Source organism: Cetorhinus maximus, chromosome 1, assembly GCF_964194155.1.
Source record: "Cetorhinus maximus chromosome 1, sCetMax3.hap1.1, whole genome shotgun sequence".
In the NCBI taxonomy this organism is placed as follows: Eukaryota; Metazoa; Chordata; class Chondrichthyes; order Lamniformes; family Cetorhinidae; genus Cetorhinus; species Cetorhinus maximus.
Genome location: NC_135879.1, coordinates 10,993,969 through 11,012,497, shown reverse-complemented (window position 1 = coordinate 11,012,497; position 18,529 = coordinate 10,993,969). Strand labels below are relative to the sequence as shown.

Sequence of the window (18,529 nt, the reverse complement as noted above, 5' to 3'; positions counted from 1 at the left end):
TAACGTGGTGGTTAGAGCCAAAATTGCACCCAATGTTGCCCTCCTTTTGCTGATGTCAAGTTACTCCTAGGTGTCTTCTCCTTTTCTCTATTGTATTCTTTATTAGAATATGCCCAGGTGTAAAATGGGCAGAAATCACGCAAACAACTGGGGCCCAAGGAAACACCGTACCCACACTGCATATTTCCTATTTGAGTCTTATATTTATGTTTCAACTCATTTAACCATCATTTAAGCAGGTAAACACAACCTGTTTAGGAACCTTCAACCAGGGAAGACTTTCAGTTTTAGTGTGGCTTGTCCACATGCCATAAGAAGGCATTTAAAAGAAACTGAAAGTGCAGAGCAAGCCACAAGAAGATTTCTTTTTTAAAATTGCAATAAAAAAACAGAAAATTATTTTGCCCGAAAATGTATTTGCTCTGGTGAGCACCAACATCCCCCTCCCCCCACTGAATATACTCAAATGGAGGATAGTCATGTTTGAGAGTCAGCGGTGCGACTGAGGGTTTTGTGAATCGAGATTTTCTTGGGTCGAGGGTTTCATGGACGGACATGTAGTCGTGCGAGTAGCTCACACCCAAAATCCTGTGATTTTATGAAATACGCAATTGGTTTGTGCCCAGATTACGGGTGTCTCTGGGATGAAACTCCAAACCATAACAGGTTTTTCACTGGCATGTGTTCCTAATAAAGTCATAGGCAGGTTCCTTTTTAACTTCTTTACAATTTCACTGAGTATCCTCAAGTCCATTTGCAATGTTGTCATTTGTAGCAGCCAGGAAGATTCTTTCTTCTATATGTTGTGTCAGCAGCAAAGCTGATGGACATGATAAGATGAAGCTTCATGTCCCACAGTGCAACACTTGAAAACTGAACTGTCACTTTCTGCACGTGTCAATTGGTCAGTAATCAATCAAAACACATCTGGACATTTGTACTCAATTTTCTTATTGGCACGCAATAATTCTGAAGTTCAAAGAGATGCTAGTGAAGAGGATGTATTTGTAAAAAATCAGAAGCAACTAAATTATCTTACAAAGTGAGTCCACAAAGGAACAGAGGAGTTATTCCACTCGAGTGTTTAGGCAACATGCGAACACATGAATTAGGAGCAGGAGTAGGCCACCCAGCCCCTCAAGCCTACTCTGCCATTCAGTAACCTCAACCCCACATTCCCACCTACCCCCGATAACCTTTCACCCCCTTGCTTATCAAGAATCTACCTAGCTCTGCCTTATTAAATATTGAAAGATTCTGCAACTGCATCAGCTATGGCACGTTTCCTACTAGCCCTCTGCATCCTCAATTCTAAAAGAATTATGTTTTAAGAGTAATGCAGTAGATTTTTAATTCTGTAACTTAGTCAATGCAGTACAAATGATAAATTTGATCATCCTTGGTATTTGACTCCGGTAGTCACTTGTAATGTATCAGCAAGTTCTGAATGCTCAGCTAAGTCCTTCAGGTCTAGTTTTGTAAATCTGGTGAGTAAATCTTGAAAACTTGTTACCAGTTCTGTTTGGAACAGACACTAGTAATTAGTTCTCTTTGGCTTCATGTAAACACCAGGTAGTAAAGAGTTTCAGATTTAGCTGAAATGGCGAAACCTGTGCTTGTTGTAAACAGACTAAAAACATTATTTTTCTTGCTTCGCAATTTGATATAAGTTGGTTGACAAAGAAACTGTTGTGAATTCAAGTATAGCTGCCCCTAAAACTTTTTAAAGTTCTGACCCCGGCAACGGGAAAAGCCCCCACCCCACTGTGATTTTGTATTGAGTAGGTTGGGAAAGAGAGCTAACTGTGTGAATGAAATTGGAACATATTCCTGCTTCCTTAAGCCACATTTAAACAGAGCACAATAAACACCCAGAAGTGCTTAAAGACACTGATCATATCCCAGGTTCTAGCTGATTATATGAACCAGACAGTGAACCCTTGCAGTGAGATTGCAGCATTTCATCTTTTCGCAGGATGTACCTTGGGAGCAATTTTTATTGCAGTTTTGGCCTCTTGTGATTAAGAACCACTCTGGAGAGTCACTGGCTGCCAAGGTGCTTCAAGTAGACTCTGATGTCCACATTAAGGGAAGAGCAATCATAATGCAATCAGTACAAGTTTGATAAGGAGAATTCATCATTAATCACTGGGAATTAACCATGTTGCTATGTATTATAATATATTCCTACCTTTCAAAGATGGGCAATCTCAGTGATTCGTAGAGTTTGGAAATTTAAACCAGTTCCATTAACAGACTAACAAAATACAAAGGATCTGAAAATCCCATGAGGTGCCATGTTCAGGTGTAAGTACAGAGATGCACCCATTGGGGTATCAGCCACTGACCCTGTCAAAGTTCATGGGTCCGGAGGAAAATCCTCTGTTCTACATGGAGAGACGGTGGGTGCCTGTCCCACTAGGCAACTTGCGTAGAATACCACCATAGAAAGTGTTTAGGCAGAAGTTTCCCAGGTCAAGAGCAGAGCAGGACCTATGCCCCAGAGGAAACTGCCAGTGCAATAACTCCCTTTGTAAAAGGGTTACATTTGACAAGTCTTTTTTTTCTTCGGGACTCTAATCTTGATGCCAGATGCCATCTTGCATCCCCAAGTGGGCCTCACTTCTGCCTGTGGTCAGTACTCCTGATCTTACCATGTATCTCTCCATCAGGTCCACCTGAGGGCACAGAAATCCCCGACACGGGGAATCCACACTGCCTAAAACTTCAATAGCTTTGTTTGGGGTGGGCAGAGACCTATCTAGATTCTGAGACATTATGCCGGAATGAGCGTTTCGGTGTTATGGCATAACACCCTGCCCCTCTAATACACGCCCTCCACTGTTACAGTGGGAGTGAGCCAGAAGGGCTGCAGAGCTTCAGTCTAATATTTTTTTAACCTCTGTCTCTACTTGAATTTTCAGTACAACACCACATGCAAATGAAGAGATGTAATATCTTTAGCCATATTCAATCACTGGCTGTGTTATTACAGTTCCTATTAAAACTAATCTTTCATAACGTGTTATTGAGACCAAATTGGCTTTTAAAGATTTAAGAACAATAATTAACTCTCGGGTCCTTCAGAGCTCACTTGTGACCTTGGACGCTGTGTAAGTGCCTCCATTAGCTACCTAGCTACTGGAACCGTTTGCAGCACAACATTTCTCCCCCCACCATTTTAATTTAATTTCAAGTCCACAGAAAACGTGTGGGAGACGGTCAGCAGCAAATCCTGTTACATTTCTGAATAAGTATCATGCTGAGGGTATTCTTTTACGAGAAGATAAGTTTTCTCAAATTGAATCATTCTTCTCCAAGAGTTTCCTCTGGCTAAACCATTCGTAACGCTGGAGAATGTTAAATGTAAGAATCCAACGTGCTGTTTTAATTATTTCAACGCACTTGATGTGTTAAAGAAAATGTCGCTTTGGGCTGGTTTCTTCCTTTTTAATCTGTGGTCGATTTTAGACTTGTTCAATCCTAACGAAAGCTGTGTCACTTTAAACCCTGCTTGTCACTGTAGTGAAATGAAGGAAAGTTTCTATGTTAAAGACTGTTTTGAGAAATGTGTTTTGCTGATCTTCTCTGAACTGAGTCCTTCACAGGTAGAATTCAGTATTCAGTATTGCAGACTTCATTCCTCTGCTCAGCCCTTTTTGCAGTTTAAAAACCCCCTTTCACACCTGTGGCACATTTGGAGCTTTTGTCTTTGATGTTGAGCAGATGCCGTTTGTTAACCGTTTGAGTGAGAAGTTTTATAGAGTCATAAGCCAAATATTGAAAGCTTATTTTCAAGCACAACCTGAAATATGTCCTGCATTAAGGGCTTTTTCTGAGTGCGGCGGGTGGGTTATGAGTTTGCACTCTGTTCCTTTTGGGGCAGTGATAAGCAGATGAAAACATCATTGTAAACTTTTTGACCGCAGTGTAGGATTTTAACAGGAAACTATTGACCCTAAAGTTACAGGAGTGACCCAGTATGTTTCACCCAGGCTTTGAGACTGTTATTGCACACCTGAGAGCCAGTAACATTATGGTTTAGCCCAAAGGTCAGTGTCAGTGTATATTGCATTACAACTTGGGACTGTAATTTCGAAACTGAATCATTTTAAACCAATTTATGCTCACGACTCTTGTGTACATTGCATAGCATGAGTAAACGGTAACCTCTGTGGTGTTGGCTGCCGATGGTACATTCTAATCACTGATAACAATAATAGTTATTTTTCAAAGTGATAGCCGGTAAGCTGGTTACAATTAGAAATCTAGGGCCTGATTTTTGGGACTGGGAGCAGAGACCAGTGGGCATGGAATTTCATGCCACCAGGCTGCGAGCCAGTTCCCCAGCTCCATCCTGCCCTGTGGATCATATTCCCTGATCTCTCATTATGTGACTTGGTGTCAAATTTTGTTTGCTAACAGTGCTACACAACACTATGGAGGGTATCCTCAATGTGAAGGCAGGACTTGGTCTCACAATGACTGTACAGTGGTCTCTCCTACCAATACTGTCCTGGACAGATGCACCTGCGGCAGGCAGGTTGGTGAGGATGAGGCCAAGTATGTTTTCCCTCTTGTTGGTTCCTCACCACCTGCCGCAGATCCAGTCTAACAGCTATGTAATTTAGGACTTGGCCAGCTCTGTCAGTAGTGGTACCACTGAGCCACCCTTGGTGATGGACATTGAAGTCCCCCACCCAGAGTACATTCTGCGCCCTTGCCACCCTCAGTGCTTCCTCCAAGTGGTGTTCAACACGGAGGAGAACTAATTCATCAGCTGAGGGAGGGCAGTACGCGGTAATCAGCAGGAGGTTTCCTTGCCCATTTTTGAGCTGATGCCATGAGACTTCATGGGGTCCGAGTTCAGTCACCATCTAACTTGATATATGGGGAAGAAGAAAATTGTGCAAATCTGCAGTTCCCTATTTAATAGGGAATGGTGGAGTCAGCAGTCAACCCACTGGCTGAACAACATTGCGGTAAAACCTGCAATAAGCAGCCATCCACAAAACTAATCTCGACTGGTGGTTAATTAGTAGTCTCGATAGTTAGGGTTAATCATTGACAGGGCTGATAGTCATCACAAACCTATGTTGCATTTATTTCCCCTTCCTGTCAGCCTTTATTTCCTAAGAAATGTTCTTATTTTTTATTGTAATTATCTTCTTGCGTTATAGTTTGCCTTTGCTTATACAAAGAAGTTCTGAACTATTTGCCTGTCACTGTTCAGCCCTGGTTCAGTTGGTATCACTTTCACTTCTGACTCAGAGGTTTGTGGGCTCAAGCCCCATGCCAGAGACTGATCACACTATCTAAGTTACCACTCCTGTGCAGTACTGAGGGAGTGCTGCACTGTTGCAGATGCCATTCTTTGTGCAAGGTGGTAAACTGAGGCCCCACCTGCCTGCTCTGGTGAATGTAAAAGATCTCATGGAAAAGCAGAGGGTATTGTACTAATGCCTGACCAATACTTATCCCTCAACTGATATCACACAAACAAACTATATGATCATTTACCTCATTGCTGTTTGTGGGAACTTGCTGTCCCCAAATTGTCTGTTTGCCTGCATGACAGCCTGACTACACTTAATTGGCCAAGAAGCATGTCAGGATACCCAGAGGGTGCGAAAGGTGCCAAATAAATGCAAGGGTTTTTTAATTTTAGTGTGTAACGGAAGTGCAGTAGCACTGACATTAAGGTAAATGGCTGGTAATAGCTTGCTGTGGATAGGATATCAAAGTCTCTATATAAATGCAAGTTCCCTTGTCCCCTCCTGTGCCTCATTTAGCTGGTATTGTACACTGTTCAAACTGTAGTTTGCTCTACCCTGAGTGATTAGCACAAAAATGTTGTGTAACAAAAAGATAAGAGAAAAATCTGTGATTACATATGATGGCTCTGATCCTAAAATGACAAGAATTGTGGAAGAATTAATGAGCATCAGGTGATGATGCATTACACTCCCAACATTTGAGGCTGTTTAAGAACTTTCACCTCTTGAAGCAGAGGAAGGTACAAGACAAGAGAAGGAGAGAGAGATAGAGATGGGTAATGGAATTAGTTTTGGATTGCTCTAGCAAAGAGCTTGTTCACTCATGACATGGTGGACTGACTGGCCCCCTTCTATGCTATAGGCTTCCATTGGCCTGTGGTTACTGCACTGCACATATCCAATAAGCTTCCGTGGCTAACGTTTAGCTTATTATAAACAAAGGCATTTGTCAGCATAAGCAGTAAAGGGAAGCCTGATAATGCCGTATTGTAATTTAAGAAAAATACAAGTGTGCTGCACTAGCGCCTGCTCTGACTAAGGTTTTAAAATCAGCATCCATTGAGTGCCAGCAAGCTTGTGGCATTGTGAAGTATGAAAGCTTGGTTTTAATACCATGTCCTCCTAAATGGAGAACAATTTGAGATAGGCTTTTGTTTAATAATCCCCTCCTTAGCTGAACGCCATCATTAAACTCATTGGGAGACATTTTGACTTTGTGCTTTAGTGACTCAGTAGCTCATTTGCTATCTCTCCATTGCATTTTTCTTAAATCCCAATACTGCATTGTCAGGCTTCTCTCAGCTGCTTACACTAAAATATGCCTTTGTTTATCAATGATTAGACATTAACCATGGCAGCTTCTTGGACATGTGCACTGCAGTAATCACAAAAGCCTATAGCACAGAAGGAGGCCATTCAGCCCATCATATTTCTACTGACTTCAAAGTTCATTTCCACAATGCAATGGGTGTCTTGATCTGTAGAGGGCAAGGAAATTGAGAGAAACTGTCTGCTATGCAGGACATTGGTGTTTGTCTGAACCAAATGCCCAATTGATTCTGGCTTCTGTCCACGGGGCTCAGTTAACATACATTCCATTCACTTTGTGTATTTAATGTAATGTGACCTTGAATCAAAAAGTAATGATAACAGAATTGTTAATAAAGTTCAAGTGCTTCATTATAAACAAGTGACTCTTGAGAATTCCAGGCTTTGTTGGGTCTCAGGGTGGACATTTCAGTCAACAAACATCATAGCTCCAGACACATGATACAAAACCTATAGCCTTCTTTATTTATTGTTGTGCTGTTTGGGGATCAAGAAGGGTGAAGAACATAAGAAATAGGAACGGGAGTTGGCCATAACAACCCCTCGAGCCTGCTTCAGCATTCATTAAGATCATGGCTGATCTTTGAGCTCACTTCTACTTTCCTGCCTGATCCCCATACCCATTGATTAACTTAGAGTCCAAAATCTATTGATTTCAGCTTGAATATACTCCACAGCTCTCTGGGGTGAAGAATTCAAAAGATATACAACCCTTTGAGTGAAGAAATTTCTTCTGATTGCAGACCCCTTATCCTGAGACTATGATCCCTGGTTCTAGACTCTCCAGACAAGGGGGAAAAGGCCTCAGAGTCTATCCTGGCAGGACCTCTCAGAATCTGCTATGTTCCAATAAGATCACCTCTCATTTTACTAAATTCCGGAGAGTATGGGCCCATTCTGTTTAAGCTCTCCTTATTGGATGGCCCTCCCATCCAGGAGTCAATCTAGTGAGCCTATGTTGCATCCTATCTAAGGCAAGTATATACTTCCTTAGGTACAGAGACCAAAACTGTCAATGGTACTCCAGGTGTGGCCTCCCAAAGCCCTATGGCAATACTTCCTGACGCTTGTACTCCAACCCCCTTGCAATAAAGGTCAACATCCCGGTTGCCTTTCTAATTCCTTGCTGTACCTGCATGTTAACTTTCTGAGTTTGAAGATCAGTCTAGACCAATTTCTTCATTGTTGTACATGTGTAATGGTTTTTTTTAAGTTGCAGGAAAGATATTAGACCAATATCAATCTATGTTGTTACTCCATAAGAAATTGGTTCAGCACAACTGGTCCGTGTTAATGTTTATCCACCACAGAAACAGTAACCCTAACCCCATATACCTATTCTATTATTTTAACCCTCTATTCCCCTTTTGTGTAACCACCCATCTGACCTATTTTTATTTGTTGACCATGGATTGGGAGCAGCTCCCCAGAAATTCACCCGACAGTCTCTGCTTCAATCACTAACTGCATATCTGCTTAATGCAGTTAAACTGCAGGCAACCCAGTGCTTTGATTTTGTTAATAATGCCAGTAATGTTCAAAAATAGAATTGAGAAATCGTAATTGTTTGGGAAATAGTGCTGTAAGGTGTTGTCGATGCTGGAAGCAATGATCTTGATCGGTAGTTAAGTTGTCATGGAGAGCAGGGGAGAATGGATGATGCATAATCATTTAATGTTTACGATTCCCAGTTTTAGTTGCCTGTGATGGTTACTTGCAGTTCAGACTAGTGGCAGTTTATAGAAGCTGTCAACCTGTTTAATGTCAGTGTGTTTTAAAAAAAAATCTCCTGTGCTCCATTCTAAATAGCTTGCATTTAATCCTGTATTCAGGTCCCCTCATTCTAGACCCATCAGTGTTTGGAAAATGTGTGTTTCTACCCAATTTCTCTCATCCATTCATCATTTTAAACACATCACCCCTTAAATCTCCTAATGAAAACTGCTCCGGTTATTGTATAAACTAAGGTGAAGGACTTGGCAGCTAAACATTATCTTGTATCTTGCAGCTACTCTTGAGCAGGCCATCGAGCGGAGATATTTCCGCTCTCAGTCTTGGTTAGATGCATTTGTAAATGATAACTCAGTATCAGGTTGAGTAATAGACAAAGCAGTGAGCCATAGAGTCATTTGTCATACAAAAGGAGGTCATTTGGCCCATCAGCTCTATGCTGGCTCTCCGCAGAGCAGTCCTATCAGTCTCACTCCCCGACTCGATCCCTGTAGTCCTGCAAGTTTATTTCTGTCAAGTGCCCATCCAACTTCCTTTTGAAATCATTGTTTCTTTTTCCAATACCCTCATGTGGGCATGAAAGATATAATGAATATAAATAATTAGACAGGTGTAGTGCCAAGCTCCGAGCTGGAAACTGGTTCAGTGAGGGAGAGCTAGAGGAAGACCTTCCCCTTAAAGAGATCTGTGTTACACCTCCAGCATGAGGTGCCACACCCTGGTGATGCATAAATTTGTACCAAGGGAGGCATTAGAAAATAGCACACTGATAACAAAGTACAAGCAAAATTATATACAACATAGGTCCTAACCTGAACAATACTCTGGTGCAGGGGGAGGTGGTGTTGAGGCAGTGGGGAGGCCTCAGCATAATACTCTCCCAGGTGTGCACTGAAATAACACTTTGAATTTTTGCTTTTTCATCACCTTGCATAGAATTACATAGAATTTGACATCATATCTAGTTTTATCTCATTGAAAACTACAAAATTCTGAAGGGGCTTGAAAGGGTAGACACTAAGAGACTGTCTCCGCTGGTCGGAGGATCTAGAACACAGGGGCACCGTCTCAGGATAAGGAGCCGATCATTTAGGACTGAGGTGAGGAGAAATTACTTCACTCAAAGGGTTTTGAATCTTTGGAATTCTCTAACCCAGAGGGTTGTGGATGATCAATTGTTGAATAATTAAGACTGGGCTAGACCGATTTTTGGTGCCTCAGAATTATGGGGTATGGGGAGCAGGTGGTAAAGTGGAATTGAAGCCCAAGATCAGCCATGATCGTATTGAATGGCGGAGCAAGTTTGATGGGCCAGATGGTCTAATGCTCCTATTTCATGTGTTCTTGTGTTTGTAAGAATAGCATTCAGCCCAACTGATGTATACCAATGTTTATGTTCCACATGAGCCTCCTGTCAACCTACTTCACCTAACTCCATCAACACATCCATCTATTCCTTTCTCCACGTGTACTTATCCAGCTTTCCTTTAAATACATCTATATTATTTTCCTCAATCACACCATGTGGTAGTGCGTTCCATATTCTCACCACTCTCTCTATAAATAAACATCTCCTGAATTCCTAATTGGATTTATTAGTGACTATATATTTATGGCCCCTATCTTGGACTCTGTCAAAAGGCAACACATCTTCTCTATGTCTAACCTATTGACCCTCTTCATAATTTTGAAGATCTCTATCAGCTCCATCTTCTGTTTCCTAGAGAAAAGAGCCCTTAATGCGATTAAACTGCAGGCAAACCTAGTGCTTTGGCATTTGCTAATAAATGCCAATGATTTTTGAAAACGGTAATGAGGAATCTTGATCCTTTTGAGAAATAGTCAGTAGAGTAAGGCAGTGTTGATTATGGGGGAAGTGATCATGATCAGTAGTTAAGTCACCGTACTACAGAGGAAAAGAGCAGAGAGTGGATGATGAATATCCTTGAAATGTTTAAGTATCACAGCTTTAGTTGTCTGTAATGGTTATTTGCTGTCCAGACCAGTAATCGTTTATAGAATCTGCCAGCCTGCTTAACATTCATTCCGCTTAAATTTTGGGCATGTAACCCTGACAGAAACCATGCTTAATACTGACAGTTGTGCACTCCATGGCCCCTTAGGACCAATGATGCAAGGAAAGCAATGATGCTTTCAGCCAATTTATTCAAAATGATGCAAAGCTGCTTTGGGCTGCTGATTTTTGCAATAATAGACTTCCTGGGCATGGAAACATTGACATGGGAACAGGAGTCTAGACTGTTCCTGGGTCCTGAACCCACCACTGTGTTAGATGCAGAACCAAGATACTGCCTGCTTGTTCATTTAAAAAAAAAAATCCCAAGGCAACACTCAGAACAGCAGAAAGCTCCTCCAGTGCACTGTTCAACATGTATCCCCCCCGCCTTCATCACCACAACCGATTGTTACAATACCCACGAGGAACTAAAAACTAAAATATCCAAAGTTACTGAATGACTCCCAACTGAAGAAATTACCAACAAGGTTCTACTTTTTGTAGCTTTTACTTCAATCAGAACCAACAGTAATTAAACGTGAATTAACAGGTAAATGATACTTCAAATATTTCTTCAAATGGTTGACCATCTGTTGGCCATCTGTTCATCTTGCTTTGTTGGTACAGTTGCTAGAAGACCTCATTATGAATGTTTGGCAGAGCACCAAGAATGGCTAATGGACTTAACCCTGTAGGCAATTTTCCAGATAGTTATTACATTGATAGTGATAACTTTGTTTGATTGACATCTTTATTACTTTGTAATAACCTAATCTTTCTTTGCAGAATTTTTTCAATGCTTGTGCGTTTATTTACACAAGATTAAGTGGTGTGAAGTGGATAAAAGTTTTTTTTATCATTGTTACTATGAATGGCTGCGATTAATTGACAGCTTTGAAGAAGTTGTAGGATGAGCAGATTTTTGCAGAGGAGATTTTCATTCTCTCTTTGCCTATTGTGTCAGTTTCAGGAGCATTTCAAAGACTTTTTTAAAACTCATTTGTGGGATGTGGGCGCCGCTGGTTACGCCAGCATTTATTGCCCATCCATAATTGCCCTTGAGAAGGTGGTGGTGAGTTGCCTTCTTGAACTGCTGCAGCCCAATGGCTCATTGGTTCTGTACATAGTGGACACTCGAAGAGTGGCTATGGAAGAGGCATGGGGTATGTGAGATGCCATTGAAGATATGGGTAGAATGGAGGGGGAATGGGAGACATGAGGGGGCACGTGGGTGATGGCTTGAGGGCCTAACAGTCATAATTACAACCAGGCAGATGCCCAGTAAACAGAGGTGGGCCCTCTAGCTGGCCAGCTTCAACATCCACCCGACTCCGTACTACCTGGAATTAAAATATGGCAGGCTGGAGTCTCCTCAATAGAGACAGGTTTGTGGAGTCGGGAACTTTCCCAACTCCTGTGCCCTACTCCTTCGTGAAAATCCAGCTCTTGGTCTTTTTTTTGCCCAGCAACTCTTATATTATAAGGTTAATGATTCACTTCTCTTTGGATTTTATTGCACAAATACCTTGAGTTGAAGGAGAAATCACATTAACAAAGGAAAAGACAGGTTTTTTTTTTTCTTTCTTCATTCCCAGGATATGGACATCGCTGAGGAGGCAGGCATTTATTGCCCATCCATAGTTCCTTGAACTAAATGGTTTGTTAGGCTGCATCAAAGGGAAGTTAAGAGTCAACCCTGTTGGGTTGGGACTGGACTCACGTATAGAACAGAAGGTTTCCTTTCCCAAACAAAATTAGTGAACCAGTTCTCAGATATTCTTCAACCAGTCATACTTTGCAGTAACAAATCTCGGCCCTGAGCAGTGAGGCTCTTGTGACCTTCATGTAACTAATGGCTCTCTTTCTTCTTTAGTTCACAGCTCATTTAGTGAAGCTGGGTTACCCACGAGTCTGCATCTTGGATGGAGGCATCAACAAGATGAAGCCGACGGGGCTGCTAACGGTCCCTTCACCTCAGATCTGAATCTTTCCACCCACAATACGAGGGGCAGACCTGGTGGGGACAGCAGCAGCACCACCAGCAATAAAGGGCAACACTGACACACAAGACTAAAATCCCTCTCTATGAATCCCTAGCTGTGCGTAATCAGTAACCTGTAATGTCTCAGTCACATTTAAACTGATTGTGACACAGGTGATAATCTGCGGAATGGTGTTTTCTGATGTCCAACAATGTTTAAGTAGAAATTCACACCTGAGTATCATTCAGCTATCGGAACCATTGTGAATCAAATTTTTTAGTGTTTCCACAAAAGTGAAAATTGTGTCATTGATTGTGAATAGTGATTTTAACAGAATATTACAAGAAATTTCTTTACTTAAGTGGTATGCACCAAAGAGAAATTTTTTCTTGCCTTTTTTAAAATCACTTTTAATTGGGTCTGAAAGAGAGTACTAAGTACTGGGGTAACCTGTTTACTAACTTAAGTAGACCCAAAGAGCCTTGATAGATCAGTGTCTATAGAAGGAACTAGAAAAGCATTAGAATCGCCACTATTAATTTATCATTTAATAATGTGCCCAGCCATACTCCTTAGTGACCAGCTAAGCACTGAAGGGCCTCACCCTAACTGTAGCTGGAAGATTTTCATTTCGGAGAATGCTGACCCCTCTGTTTTTGTGCTTAACTTTTGTTTCAAGCTTTATGCTTCACAAGACTGAAGGCTTGTTATGTCTGATTATAGGATTTGCTTTAAATTGCCTAATAGTATAGTGCATGAAATTATTTGATTTCGCCTCTTAAATACAGTTCCCAAAAATGTCAATGTCTAATAGAAAATCATTCCAAGTACACGTGGTAAGTGAAGCTACATTTTGTGACAAGGCCTAATAGCACCTGACACAGTCTGATGCCTGCGTTACTAATGCACTTCTGAAATATGGCAACTAAGATGTCCAAATATTTGCCTCTAAACCATTGATTTTGTTTGAGAAATCATTTACATGAGGAAAGATGATACCAAGAAGCAGTGTAATTCCACCCCAGGGGGCAGTGGGAATGCAGAAACTGGAGTGATTCGTTCAGCCCCAAGTCGATTTCATCGTTCAGTTAGATCATGGCTGATCTATAGCTCAACCCCACTTACCCACCTTTGATCCACATGTGTTGACAGCCTCTATATCCACTTGGAAATAAATAATCAGAGTAAAATCAAAGGACGTTGCTTCCTCAAGGGATAAATCAAATTATTCCTTGAGGAATTTGACTCTTAGCGGCCTACCTTCTACAAAAAAAACATCAGGGATATACAGCTATCCCACAAAATTATCTGAACCAGCTATTTCTGACCAGCACTGGCACCATTTCAGTAATATAGATTCATGACACCAATTTGGGATGATGTTAAGAAGCTGCCACTGTGAAATATTTGCAAAAGTTTTCTCTTACACTGCTATGAAATTTTGGGGGTCTTTCCATGCTACTCACAAAGTATGTAGTCAGTAGGGAACAACAGATGGATGGGCCACATGCTTATGTCCGTGTGTTTTCCCACAAGGCACTGTCATTCTCAGCCAGGTCATTTCGGGAAGAGGAAAGGTGAATTTCCTATACAGGGTTGAGAGGGGGAATGAGCAAGTGATTGATTTGTCTCATTCCCAATAAATGGCCTAAGAGCAAAATTGATGAGATCAGTTGCCAATTTGCTAGAACACATATGGTACTAATCTCTCAAATCAAAGAAGAGCGTTCAATGGTTTAACATATTTTTAAGAACTTCCTTGCATTCATTACACTATTCAGGCTCCCTAACTCGTACAGGGTGATTGTTAAGTCAGGAAGGAGATGTTCAAGAGTTATCAGAAACCTCGCAGCAGGTCAGTCAGTACAGGTGGGCTAATCTTTCAGGTAGTGGAACCTTCTGAACCGGTGAATGGCATTTAAAAAAGAGCAGAGCAAAGAGAGGGGATGAAACATTCAAGAAAGAAGAAATAGACTTGACCGTAAAATCATAACGATCACAGTCAGCAAATACACTGAGCATGAAGGTCGAAAAAAATTGATGGCTGCAAGTTTCATAGCCTAGGGCAAGAATCTGAGCCGAAAATTGGCATCATTAAGTGCTGCAAAATATATCTGAGCCAGTGGCAAGAGATGGTAGTGACATTTGATTCTGTAAAGGGAAGGAACGTTGTCTAAGATAAGCATTTCTTACATAAAATCTTACAATAATTGTGGATTACTGTCTTAATGCTCATTCTTCTGTAATACTATGAAATGGATGGCAATGGCACAGAAATGGATGAATGACCGTGCGCCCTTCATTAGCTCCAGATTCCACTGACTGTGGCCTAGTCCCAAACGAGTTGTTAGTTCTGCCTGACAAAAAGGTCAAATGCAAACCTGTTTCAGGCCATGATTCCCAGTGATTATTGGAACAGCAGTCTGGGGATCTTATCTTGCTGCCTAATACGTTACTGCACAGTCTAAATGCCAAGTGAACAATAAAAGCTTTGTGTGAACTTTATAGCCACAACTACCGTTGAGAAAAAAACTTGTTGTTTGAGCACAGCGAGGATTATCAAGTTAGGATGAAACGAGTCAGGACTTTTAATTGCATTTTAATAAGGCAGCTGCAGTTTTGAAGAATAAGTGTTTGACCAATGGAATTTTTCCACCATGCAATGTTGATGTGAGGATTTCGGTGAGTGTTTTTTACTTGACTCAAGTGTAAGCTCCAGAGAGATTCCACGTCAGTGTTTAATATGCAATCGTGAATCTTGAAGATTAGTGACTGGAAATTTTTTAAGTCGAGCCACAGGAATCATCAATGCTTTTTGTAATTTGGAACCTCTCTGAGAAATTATAAACAATGGTTGTTTAGAGAAATAAGCATTCATTTTGTCCTGTTATTTTAGTGGCCATATACAAGTGAATAGGGTATTATCCAAAAGGAGACAAATCCTATTGAGGGGAGCCTCCATTATAAAGTTTGGCATCAGATGTGTAATGCCGCTTTTCCAATACATCCATGGGTCTTTTTCTGTTCAGTGTTGACCCTCCCCACCAGATGCGCAGCATCAGATCAGCTGGTAATAACTTAATGGCTTGGATTGTGCGTGCAGTCAGTGGTGAACGGACGGTGCTCACTATCAATCTTGAAAAAGACACCCACACAGATTTAATGGGCTCTAGAGCGTAGATTTCCCCAGTTACAACCTGACTTTTAACCTGGCACATCTGTAGGAGAGTTGTGCCATCCAGCAATCGTGAAGCCCTCTAACTGCCTAATCCAATCAGATTGAAGTATTCTCACTGACAATAAACTATAGGAAGTTAAAAACCACAGAATATAACTTTTTAATCGTTTTACAAAACCAAAGTAGAGACTGAGGAACTTACATAGGATTAAGGTAGAACCAGAAATATAAAACAAACTTTAAAAAAATATTTTAAATCATCAAATCTTTAAACATTATTGTGAGGGTGTGAGACTCCATACTTGTAAACAGTTATTCAGGGCCAGAGAGGTTGTTCAGCAGTAATTATGGCCTAGCACACCATTTTAAAAAAACTCAGTTATACTTTATTCAACATGCCAAACATTGTCAATGGTTTTTGCAATGAGAATAGTGCGTCAAATCTTGAAATTCACAACAAATCACTGATTTTCTATTCTAAATCATCTGCAACAATGCAAACTGTGGAGGGAGCAGGGCAATGCTGACGGCAGCTTCCAGATTTCCGCAGTTAAAGGCGCATGTGCGGACACAAAAGTCGCTGTCATTTTTACACAATAAGGACCACAAATGCTGTCAGATTCATCACCATTTGTAACTACAAATTCTCGGCTGTTGTCGTTAACAATTATGTTGCTACTCTGCTTGTGAAGGCAGTGACTTGTGGCACTGGCAACTACATTACATTAATTCCATACATGCGCTCCCTTGAGTTTCAGGAGGTTATTCGCCCATGCATGGAGGTGGAGGAGGATATTTTAAACATTTCTTTCCAGGTTTCTGAAGGTGTCTAAAGCGTTTGACTTTCGGGCTACAACATCTTTGTCGTTCTCACTTTTCATTTTTTCAATGAATGCCTTAGACCAGCTCCAACTTATCAAAAAGACACAGCCGATACTCAGACCCTGTGCAGGAACAGTGCAAAATAATCACCACTCGCATGCAGGCTAGACTCAGAAAGCCAGGGAGAGGGGCCAAGTACCTCTGGTGTATGTTCTTCACACATTAGATAATTTTGACAAATAATACCTGTTCATTTATCCCCTGAAATCAATGGCCTGTGGCATATTCCTTTGTTCTCAGGATCTGAGCAGTGCTGGCATGGCCACATGCCTAGTTGCCCTGAGTAAGTAATGATGGTCCTTCATCCAGAGCCCTTGCTGTCCTTCTTGTGATGGTGGTCCTGCAAGATTATTAAGTAAGAAATTCCAGATATTGACCCAGTGACATTGAAGGATACCATTATTTCAGGATGGCGTGCGATTTGGAGGCAATGGTGTTCCCACACATTGCTGCTTCTCTGAGGTTGAGATAATAGGGAGGGAAGTGCTTACAACAATGAGACTTATTCATCTTGTAGAATGACATAGGCCATTCAGTCCATCATGCCTGTGCTATATCTTTAATTGAGCTAACCAATTAATCCCACTCCCCATATCACTGCAAATGTTTTCCCTTCAAGTCTTTATCCAATTCCCTTTTGAAAGTTATAATGAATCTACTTCAACCATCCTTTCAGGCAGTGCATTCCAGGTCATAACTCACAGCCTAAATTTAATTTTTCTCATGTTGCCTCTGGTTCTTCTACCAATCATCTAAAATTTGTGTCCCCTGGTTACCAACCCTTTTGCCACTGGAAAATGTTTCTCCTTATTTACTCTCTCAAAAACTATTCATGATTTTGAACGCCTCCATTAAATCTCCTAACCTGCTCTGCTCTAAGGAGGACAACTCTAACTTCTCCAGAATCTCCACATTAACTGAAATCCCTCATCTCTGGTACCATTCTAGTAAATATCTTTTGCCTTTTTGAAGCCTTGTCATCCTTGCTACCTGTGTGCTCAGAATGTTCCAAAGAAAACAATCGCAGCCGATCCCATCTTTCCTCTTAGCTAAAATTCTCCAGTTCTGGCAACTTTCTCATAAATCTCTTTAACCTCGCTACTGCTATCGCACCCTTCCGGTAATGTGGTGGCCAGAACTGTACCCAGTACTCTAACTGCTGTCTAAATATTTTGTACAATTCTAGATTAACCTCCCTACTTTTATATTCATGCCTCAGCTAACAAGGTATTCTGTATGCCTTCTTAACCAACTCATCTAACTGCCCTACGATCGGAGATCTGTGGACCAGCACTCCAAGGTTCTGTCTACCTTTGTATATACTGTTGCCATTATGTCTAATTTTACTCGGACTCTTGATGCTACACTTGGTCAAATGCCGCCTTGATGTCAAGGGCAGTCACTCTCATCTCACCTCTGGAATTCAACTCTTTTGTCCATATTTGAACCAAGGCTGTAATGAGGTCAGGAGCAGAGTGGCCCTGACAAAACCCAACGAGAGCAGGTTATTATAGTGAGCAAGTGATATCACTGTCAATGACACCTACCTTGCTGATGATTGAGAATAGACTGATAGGGTGGTAATTGGCTGGCTTGAATTTATCCTGCTCTTTGTGGACAGGATATACATGGGCAATTGTCCACATGCTGGTGATTTCATGCTGAGCAATATTTTATTATGAAAGTGATAAGACGATGATTTAGTTCTGAATATAAGAAAACATTCCTTGGTTAATTTCACCCTATAGTTCAAATTCTTTGAGGGATCTGGTTTTGTCACAAACTGTTCAATCAATTGCTAAAGAGAAACATATTGCAGGGCTGTGGGGGAAAGTGTGAAGGAGTGGGACAAATTGGAAAGCTCTTTCCAGGGGCCAACATAGGCAAGATGGGTCGAATGGCCTCCTTCTGCTCTATGAAATGTTCTAAAAAGCCAAATACTTGGGAGGCCAGGAGATGACAGAGTGGCCCAGCTGAATGTTTGATATTACCACGATACAGATTGTGCTTCACATGTTCATAAGCAGTGGTGTATCCAAAGTAACATCAGAAAATTCTGGGAAGGAACCTATTTTTGTGGCTTTAATCCACCTTTTTCCCCTCTGCCTGATCCTGACTGACTTGCTAGGCATCG

General features: G+C 41.2%; 1 protein-coding gene across 4 annotated transcripts in view; it reads left to right on the top strand.

Annotated features, from left to right (window-relative positions):
• Positions 1 to 14,552, top strand: part of tbck (TBC1 domain containing kinase) — a 194,763-nt gene extending 180,211 nt beyond the window's left edge. For all 4 annotated transcript variants that reach the window (XM_078531467.1, XM_078531551.1, XM_078531577.1 and 1 more), the window contains one exon: positions 12,227 to 14,552. In XM_078531467.1, coding sequence (XP_078387593.1) covers positions 12,227 to 12,337 — 111 coding nt within the window. In that variant the 3' untranslated portion in view covers positions 12,338 to 14,552. The remainder of the gene's footprint in view (positions 1 to 12,226) is intronic.
• The last annotated feature ends 3,977 nt before the right edge of the window (positions 14,553 to 18,529 follow it).